The following is a 9,184-nucleotide window of genomic DNA, read 5'->3' on the forward strand; positions in this document are numbered from 1 at the left end:
TCTGATCCCGTCCATGTCTCGCTTTTCGTCCATTCGATGTCCTGTAGGGCCAGAGAACAACCAGCAGCCCCCAACTGCTGGCCCTTCCCTATTCTTCAGCTTCTCCTGAACCAATCCAAGTCTCGCTTTTCGTCCATTCGATGTCCTGTCGGGCCAGAGAAGAACCAGTAGCCCACCAACAGCTGGCCGTTCCCCATTCTTCAGCTTCTCCTGATCCAGTGAAAGTCTCGCGTTTTGTCCATTCGATTTCCTGTCAGGCCAGAGAACAACCAGCAGCCATCAAGTTGATTGGCCGGTTCCCCATTCTTCAGCTTTCTGAAATCCAGGTCCCAAGTCTCGCTTTTTGTCACCATTCGAATGTCTTCATTGGGCCAGAGAACAACCAGCAAGCCTGCCCCGACACCTGCTTAACCGTTTTCCTTGATTCCGTTCAGCTTCTGATCCAGTCCAAGTCTTGCTTTTCATCCATTCGATGTCCTGTAGGGCCAGAGAACAACCAGCAGCCCCCCAACTGCTGATCGTTCCCTATCCTTCAGCTTCTTCTGATCCATTCCAAATCTCCCTTTTTGTCCATTCGATGTCCTATAGGGTCTGAGAACAACCAGCAGCCCCCCAACTGCTGATCGTACCCTATCCTTCAGCTTCTTCTGATCCATTCCAAATCTCCCTTTTTGTCCATTCGATGTCCTGTCGGGCCAGAGAACAACCAGCAGCCCCCCAACTGATGGCCGTTCCCCATTCTTCAGCTTCAGCTGATCCATTCCAATTCTCGCTTTTCGTCCATTTGATGTCCTGTATGGCCAGAGAACAACCAGCAGCCCCCCAACTGCTGGCCGTTCCCCATTCTTCAGCTTCTCCTGATCCAGTCCAAGTTTCGATTTTCGTCCATTTGATGTCCTGACGGGCCAGAGAACAACCAGCAGCCCCCCAACTGCTGACCGTTCCCTATCCTTCAGCTTCTCCTGATCCAGTCCAAGTCTCGATTTTCGTCCATTCAATGTTGTGTCGTGCCAGAGAACAACCAGTAGCCCCCCAACTGCTGACTGTTCCCTATTCTTCAGCTTCTCCTGATCCAGTCCAAGTCTCGCTTCTCGTCCATTTGATGTCCTGTCAGGCCAGAGAACAACCAGCAGCCCCCCAACTGCTGACCGTTCCCTATTCTTCAGCTTTTCCTGATCCATTCCAAGTCTCGCTTTTCGTCCATTCGATGTCCTGTCGGGACAGAGAACAACCAGCAGCCCCCCAACTGCTGACCGTTCCCTATTCTTCAGCTTCTCCTGATCCGGTCTAAGTTTTGCTTTTCGTCCATTCGATGTCCTGTCGGGCCAGAGAACAACCAGCAGCCCCCCAACTGCTGACCGTTCCCTATTCTTCAGCTTCTCCTTTATCCGCTAAGTTTTGCTTTTCATCCATTCGATGTCCTGTCGGGCCAAGAGAACAACAGTAGCCCCCAACTGCTGACCGTTCCCTATTCTTCAGCTTCTCCTGATCCGGTCTAAGTTTTGCTTTTCGTCCATTCGATGTCCTGTCGGGCCAGAGAACAACCAGCAGCCCCCCAACTGCTGACCGTTCCCTATTCTTCAGCTTCTCCTGATCCGGTCTAAGTTTTGCTTTTCGTCCATTCGATGTCCTGTCGGGCCAGAGAACAACCAGTAGCCCCCCAACTGCTGACCGTTCCCTATTCTTCAGCTTCTCCTGATCCGGTCTAAGTTTTGCTTTTCGTCCATTCGATGTCCTGTCGGGACAGAGAACAACCAGCAGCCCCCCAACTGCTGACCGTTCCCTATTCTTCAGCTTCTCCTGATCCGTCCAAGTTTCGCTTTTCGTCCATTCGATGTTCTGTCGGGCCAGAGAACAACCAGAGCCCCAACTGCTGACCGTTCCCTATTCTTCAGCTTCTCCTGATCCGGTCTAAGTTTTGCTTTTGTCCATTCGATGTCCTGTCGGGCCAAGAGAACCAACAAGGGCCCCCAACTGCGACCGTTCCCTATTCTTCAGTTCTTTCCTGATTCCGGTCTAATTTTTTCTTTTCGGTCCATTTCGATGACCTGTCGTGGCCAGAGAACAACCAAGCCCCCCAACTGCTGACCGTTCCCTATTCTTCAGCTTCTCCTGATGCCGTCTAAGTGGCTCGGTCCAATTGTTTTTCGATTCTGTCGTCCAGAAGAACAACCAGTCCCCCCAACGGCTTGCCGTTCCCTATTCCTTCAGCTTCTCCGATCCGGGTCACATTTTTTTTTTTTTTGCTTTTTGGTCCCGTACGATGTCCGTCGGGACAGAGAAAACAGCAAGCCAACTGCTTACCGTTCCCTATTCTTGCAGCTTCTCCTGATCTGGTCTAGTTTTTGCTTTTCGTCCTTATTCGATGTACCTGTCGGGCCAGAGAACAACCAGTAGCCCCCCAACTGCTGACGTTTCCCTATTCTTCCAGCTTTCTCCTGATCGGTCTAAGTTTTGCTTTGTTTTCGTCCATTCGATGTCGTGTCGGGGCATAGAACAACCAGCAACAGCAGCCCCCCAACTGCTGACCGTTCCCTATTCTTCAGCTTCTCCTGATCCGGTCTAAGTTTTGCTTTTCGTCCATTTGATGTCCTGTCGGGCCAGAGAACAACCAGTAGCCCCCCAACTGCTGACCGTTCCCTATTCTTCAGCTTCTCCTGATCCGGTCTAAGTTTTGCTTTTCGTCCATTCGATGTCCTGTCGGGACAGAGAACAACCAGCAGCCCCCCAACTGCTGACCGTTCCCTATTCTTCAGCTTCTCCTGATCCGGTCTAAGTTTTGCTTTTCGTCCATTCAATGTCCTGTCGGGCCAGAGAACAACCAGCAGCCCCCCAACTGCTGACCGTTCCCTATTCTTCAGCTTCTCCTGATCCGGTCTAAGTTTTGCTTTTCGTCCATTCGATGTCCTGTCGGGCCAGAGAACAACCAGTAGCCCCCCAACTGCTGACCGTTCCTATTCTTCAGCTTCTCCTGATCCGTCTAAGTTTTGCTTTTCGTCCATTCGATGTCCTGTCGGGACAGAGAAAAAAACCAGCAGCCCCCCCAACTGCTGACCGTTCCCTATTCTTCAGCTTCTCCTGATCTGGTCTAAGTTTAGCTTTTCGTCCATTCGGTGTCCTGTCGGGCCAGAGAACAACCAGCAGCCCCCCAACTGCTGACCGATCCCTATCCTTCAGCTTCTCCTGATCCAGTCCAAGTTTTGCTTTTTGTCCATTCGATGTCCTGTTGGGCCAGAGAACAACCAGCAGCCCCCTAACTGCTGACCGTTCCCTATCATTCAGCTTTTCCTGATCCAGTCCAAGCCTCGCTTTTCGTCCATTCGATGTCCTGTCTTGCCAGAGAAAACCAGCAGCCCCCCAACTGCTGACCGTTCCCTATCCTTCAGCTTCTTCTGATCCAGTCCAAGTCTCGCTTTTCGTTCATTCGATGTCCTGTCGGGGCAGAGAACAACCAGCAGCCCCCCAACTGCTGACCGTTCCCTATTCTTCAGCTTCTCCTGATCCAGTCCAAGTCTTGCTTTTCGTCCATTCGATGTCCTGTCGGGCCAGAGAACAACCAGCAGCCCCCCAACTGCTGGCCATTCCTTATTCTTCATCTTCTCCTGATCCAGTCCAAGTTTAGCTTTTTGTCCATTCGATGTCCTGTCGGGCCAAAGAACAGCCAGCAGCCCCCCAACTGCTGACCGTTCCCTATTCTTCAGCTTCTCCTGATCTAGTCCAAGTCTCGCTTTTCGTCCATTTGATATCCTGTCGGGCCAGAGAACAACCAGCAGCCCCCCAACTGCTGACCGTTCCCCATTCTTCAGCTTCTCCTGATCTAGTCCAAGTTTCGCTTTTCGTCCATTTGATATCCTGTCGGGCTAGAGAACAACCAGCAGCCCCCCAACTGCTGACCGTTCCCTATTCTTCATCTTCTCCTGATCCAGTCCAAGTTTTGCTTTTCGTCCATTCCATGTCCTGTCGGGCCAGAGAACAACCAGCAGCCCCCCAACTGCTGACCGTTCCGTATCCTTCAGCTTCTCCTGATCCATTCCATTTTTCGCTTTAAGACCATTGGATGTCCTGTCGGGCCAGAGAACAACCAGCAGCCCCCCAACTGCTGACCGTTCCCTATCCTTCAGCTTCTGATCCATTCCAAGTTTTGCTTTTCATCCATTCGATGTCCTGTCGGGCCAGAAAACAACCAGCATCCCCCCAACTGCTGACCGTTCCCTATCCTTCAGCTTCTCCTGATCCATTCCAAGTTTCACTTTTTGTCCATTCGATGTCCAGTCGGGTCAGAGAACAACCAGCAGCCCCCCAACTGCTGGCCGTTCCCTATCCTTCAGTTTCTCCTTATTCATTCCAAGTTTCGCTTTTCCTCCTTTCGATGTCGTGTCGGGCCAGAGAACTACCAGCAGCCCCCCAACTGCTGACCGTTCCCTATCCTTCTGCTTCTCCTGATCCATTCCAAGTCTCGCTTTTCGTCCATTCAGTGTCCTATATGGTTAGAGAACAACTAGCCATCCCCCAACCGCTGGGTATTTACAATCTTTCAGCTTCATAGGTGCAGTTTATATTTCATTATGTTTATAGTCTGTATTCGTGTATCGTGTCTTCCAAGAATTCTTGCACCGTTTCTTTATCCACAAGTCCCCTTCTGTAAAGATTATGCAAAAGATTGCATTTCTCAACCTTATTTATTAATATTTGCCTGTCTTTTCCTTTATTGCTCTTTTCAAGTTCATCCAGTTGCATGTCTTTTCCTTTATTGCTCTTTTCAAGTTCTTCAATCTTCTTCTCCAGCTGGACTTCCCTTTCTTTTTTTGCATTCCAATTTAAATTTTCCTCTAACTGCACTTCCTCTATGAGTTTTTCTCGCCTCTCTATACTATGAATGGTCTCCTGTTTCTTTTGATAAAAATCTTCCCTTTCCTTTTGAAACAGTTCTTTCTCTTTAAGAAACTCTGCTTTCATTTCTTTGAAGTCTATTATTTTCTGATAGAGTTCCTGCTCTACTTTCTGCATTTCTTCCTTTTTAGTTTTCCATAGTTGTGCTAGTTTTCCTGATTTTTCATTGAAATCCTGTAATTGGTGCTCTCTGTCTTTGTTTGCTCTATCAAATTCTTCCTTTTCCCTATCCAATGCTTCCTTTTCCATATGAAATTTTTCCTTTTCCCTATCTAATGCTTCCTTTTCCACATGAAATTCTTCCTTTTCCCTATCTGAAGTTTCCTTTTCCATATTGAAATCCTGTAATTGGTGCTCTCTTTCTTTGTTTTCCCTATCAAATTCTTCCTTTTTCCTATACTAATGCTTCCTTTTCCATATGAAATTCTTCCTTTTCCTTATCTAATGCTTGCTTTTCCATATGAAATTCTTCCTTTTCCTTATCTAATGCTTGCTTTTTCATATGAAATTCTTCCTTTTCCTTATCTAATGCTTGCTTTTCCATATGAAATTCTTCCTTTTCCATATGAAATTCTTCCTTTTCCATATGAAATTCTTCCTTTTCCCTATCTAATGTTTGCTTTTCCATATGAAATTCTTCCTTTTCCTTATCTAATGCTTGCTTTTCCATATGAAATTCTTCCTTTTCCATATGAAATTCTTCCTTTTCCTTATGTAATGCTTCATTTTCTATATGAAATTCTTCCTTTTCTTACGTAATGCTTCCCTTTCCATATGAAATTCTTCCTTTTCCTTATATAATGCTTCCTTTTTCATATGAAATTCTTCCTTTTCCATTTTGAAATCCTGTAATTGGTGCTCTCTTTCTTTGTTTTCCCTATCAAATTCTTCCAACACCCGATCAAATTCTTCCTTTTCCTTGTCTAATGCTTCCTTTTCCATATGATATTCTTCCCTTTCCCTATCTGAAGTTTCCTTTTCCATATTGAAATTCTGTAATTGGTGCTCTCTTTCTTTGTTTTCCTTATCAAATTCTTCCTTTTCCCTTTCTAATGCTTCCTTTTCCCTATCTAATGCTTCCTTTCTCCTATCTACTGCTTCCTTTTCCATATGAAATTCTTCCTTTTCCCTATCTACTACTTCCTTTTCCATATGAAATTCTTCCTTTTCCTTGTAGAAAGTTGCCATTTCTCTTTGGAAGGCATCCTTGCCCTCATCAAATATTTCTTTTTCTCTGTAGAAGGCTTCTCTTTCTGCAGCAAAGGCTTCTTTCTCCCTAATTTGAGCCAGTCTCTCCATATTAAGGGCCTCCCTATCATTATGGAGTGCTTGTTCATCCCCACTGATGGCTGCTCCCTCGACATGGAAGGCATCCCTTTGTTTCGTTATGAATAGCTCTTTTTGAACAATTGGGGCAGCCTGGGGAGTGAGACAGTCCTCTGAAGAGATAATTGTTTTGGATGTGCCCAGGATTTCCTTTGGAATACTGGAGGTTTCTTGTTTGGTAGCTAGGACCTCCTCCTGAGTGGAAATAAGCTCATCTTCCTCCTGGGTAGTTTGGGGAGTGAGACAGGGCTCTTCTGGATGAACTGGGGTAGCCTGGGCAGTGGAGCCCAAGTCCTCTAGAACGATGAAAGGTTCCCCTGGTACGGGTTTGGAATTTGACATAATATCTTCCTCTGTAAGCGCGAGTCCCTCGGAAGTTATATTTTCTGGGATGGATATGAAGTCCTCTGTTTTGGATGTTCCCAGGACTTCCTTTGGAATACTGGAGGTTTCTTGTTTGGTAGCTAGGACCTCCTCATGAGTGGAAATAAGCTCATCTGTTGAATATTTCGGATCAAGGAGGACTTCTTCCTCCTGGATAGGTGCCGGTAGGATGGTGTTTTGCAGAATAATGACGTCCTCAGTGGCAGGTTGTGATTGGCACATGCGTTGGCACATGCATTCAAGAATCTTATCCAACTGAGTTTGGACATCCTTTCCTCGGCTCTGTTGAGGACATGGATGTGAACGTCAATATGTGCTTTATTGGCCATGTCTTTTTTGCTGAACCCCAGGGTCTTCTTTTGTTTTCGTAGTTTGGCAACCATCTCCACCAAAGCTGCCGCGTCGTCGTTTTTCTCTGTCCTCTGCAGTTTCAAGAGGTGATCAATCACCTCACTCAAACTCTGCATATCCCTGTCCTTTGACCCCACAACCTCTTGTAAGTCTTTGTCAGGGAGGCATTCTGTGATGTCCATTACCCTATCTGTTTCTCCAGAGCTCGTCATTTGCCTCGGGTCTTCGGTGGCCAGCATCTCTACGTGACCTCCCAGACGTGGAGTTTTCGACTCCTTCCTAATGCACAGTTGCTCCTTAAGTCTTCCTAACTCAATTACAAGTTCCTTTCCGAATGAACTTTGGCGGAGCGTGGCGCTGGTCTCTAGCTTTTCCTTAGAGGCCTCTTTCGTGCGTCTCTTTGAATGTTCGAGTTCCGCAATCATCTGTTGTTTATAAGCCTCTATTTCCTTACATAGTTCTGTTCCTGAGTGCCTCTCTTCTCTAAGTCTCTCTTCCTGACCCTCCATCTTCAGCTTTGCGTTCCTCTCCTCGAATTTGTTTGCCAGGTCTTCCAATCGTCTCTCTACCTCCAAGATTCGTTTCTCCTTCTGGCAATTGTCCTCCTGAAGTCTGTCTATCTTGACATTTGCCGCAGCCAAATCCTCTCTCAAATGTTTCACTTCCTCTGAAATCTGTGTCTTTCCGTTCACAAGCTTCTGTACCTCACACGTTAGAGATTCGATTTTGTTATCTTTCTTCCTTGCCCACATCTCCAACAATTCTGTTTTCTTTTGTTCGTTCAAGAGCTCGCGTTCCAACACTACCAGCTTCTCATTAGCTGTCGCGAGTCGGTTCTCTCGTCGGGAAACTTCCTTGTTGAGCTCGATGATTTGTTCGACTTGTTCTTCGATCTGGTGGGCCCTTGCGTTCGCCAGACCAAACAATTCGTTTATTTGCAGCCTGTGCATTCGAAGTCCCACCATTTCGTGGCTCATCTCAAGGATCAAGTCACGGAGAAGTTCCAGTCCAGCATCACATTTCGGGCTACTGTCTCCTTCCTTTAGTCGGTCGGCGCAGCCTTCCTCCCGAATGGCGGCCATCTTATCTTCCCCGTTTGAATCCGCGCCGTCACCTGCAATTATGCCTTTGACGAGATTAACAAGTGATTCGATCTCGCTGTTCCGTTGAGCCATCACCTCCATTTGAGTCTGGACCATTTCCTTCAATTGGTTGTTTTCGAATTCCAGACCTTCAATTTTATCCTTGAGGTGGTCAGTTCCGATGTTCTCGATTTCCTCCGTGGACGATTCCTTCATTTCAGCCAGGTGACGGGGGATACTGTAGCTCCTCCTCCAACTGAACAAGAACTTGCATACGGTAAAAATAATAAAAAAGAGTAACAACACTGCGAAAAACGGCAGTGCGTTCCAATCGCCGAATTCGGCGCCATTATTAACCATATTTCTCATAACAAAGTTTATTTGCATAGGCATGATTGTGATATGTTTTACATCACACCTTTCACGATGGTTAGTTTTTAGAATTGTCAGTTGGATGCGAAGACTTCTTCAGACGCTTCCTTCCTTCGTTCCTTTTTTCCTTCCTTCGTTCCTTCCTTCCTTCCGTGGATCGGCCCGGAGATTTCGCTTTCGGAATCCGGAGTCTTCTGGACTCGCTGCTGTGAGGAATTGAGGACTTTCGTAGATGGAGCTGCTTAAGGATGGAAGGACTTGCTCGCACGAGGCGGAATCCGCGCGGTTGCGAAGATGTTATATATAACATAGTCGGAAATCCAACAAGATCAATTAGCTGAGATTAAAACTATTAATGATATTGCATTGAAACTTAAATACCCAAGGACTTTTGTAGATGTGGCATGGGAAAGAGCTAGAAAAATTTTTTATTTAACTAATGACAAACTCGAATTTAGTAAGCATAACATTCTAAAATCACCTTATGATGAAAGGTTTTTAGATATTCCTAGAATTTTAAAGCTTTTTAACATAAATGTTGTTTTCAGTAATATTAATGTCAAGAGTTTAGTAATAAAAAATTCTCCAAAAGATATTGCGGGCTGCATATATGAAATTCGTTGCAAAAAGTGTGATAAAGTCTATTACGGACAATATTCTGTGAGATAAATATAAGCAACAAAATTAATATATTCAGTTTTTACATGTTTTGGACTGTACGGATACTTTGATAATCCTGGATTATCTCTAAATTTTGCCCTTTTGACAATTAACCATCT

The 9,184-nt window shown here is 46.0% G+C and overlaps 2 protein-coding genes across 2 annotated transcripts; both read right to left on the reverse strand.

Moving 5' to 3' along the window:
• Positions 1-4,569: 4,569 nt before the first annotated feature.
• Positions 4,570-5,223, reverse strand: LOC135209613 (involucrin-like). The gene has a single exon (XM_064242314.1). It carries the CDS (start codon positions 5,221-5,223, stop codon positions 4,570-4,572), a length of 654 nt encoding a protein of 217 aa, XP_064098384.1.
• Positions 5,224-5,619: 396 nt separating this feature from the next.
• Positions 5,620-8,249, reverse strand: LOC135209620 (trichohyalin-like). The gene is made up of 2 exons (XM_064242327.1): positions 6,981-8,249; positions 5,620-6,882 (listed from the first exon to the last, which is right to left on the reverse strand). Exons 1-2 carry the CDS (start codon positions 8,247-8,249, stop codon positions 5,620-5,622), a joined length of 2,532 nt encoding a protein of 843 aa, XP_064098397.1.
• Positions 8,250-9,184: the final 935 nt, after the last annotated feature.

This window comes from Macrobrachium nipponense, chromosome 11, assembly GCF_015104395.2.
Source record: "Macrobrachium nipponense isolate FS-2020 chromosome 11, ASM1510439v2, whole genome shotgun sequence".
NCBI classification, from domain to species: domain Eukaryota; kingdom Metazoa; phylum Arthropoda; class Malacostraca; order Decapoda; family Palaemonidae; genus Macrobrachium; species Macrobrachium nipponense.

Coding starts and splice junctions, on each gene's coding strand:
- LOC135209613 (XM_064242314.1), bottom strand. CDS start 5,223: ATGGAAAAGGAAACTTCAGATAGGGAAAAGGAAGAATTTCATGTGGAA.
- LOC135209620 (XM_064242327.1), bottom strand. CDS start 8,249: ATGAAGGAATCGTCCACGGAGGAAATCGAGAACATCGGAACTGACCAC. Junction 6,883..6,980: donor CGGCAGCTTTGGTGGAGATG/GTTGCCAAACTA, acceptor TGTCCTCAACAG/AGCCGAGGAAAGGATGTCCA.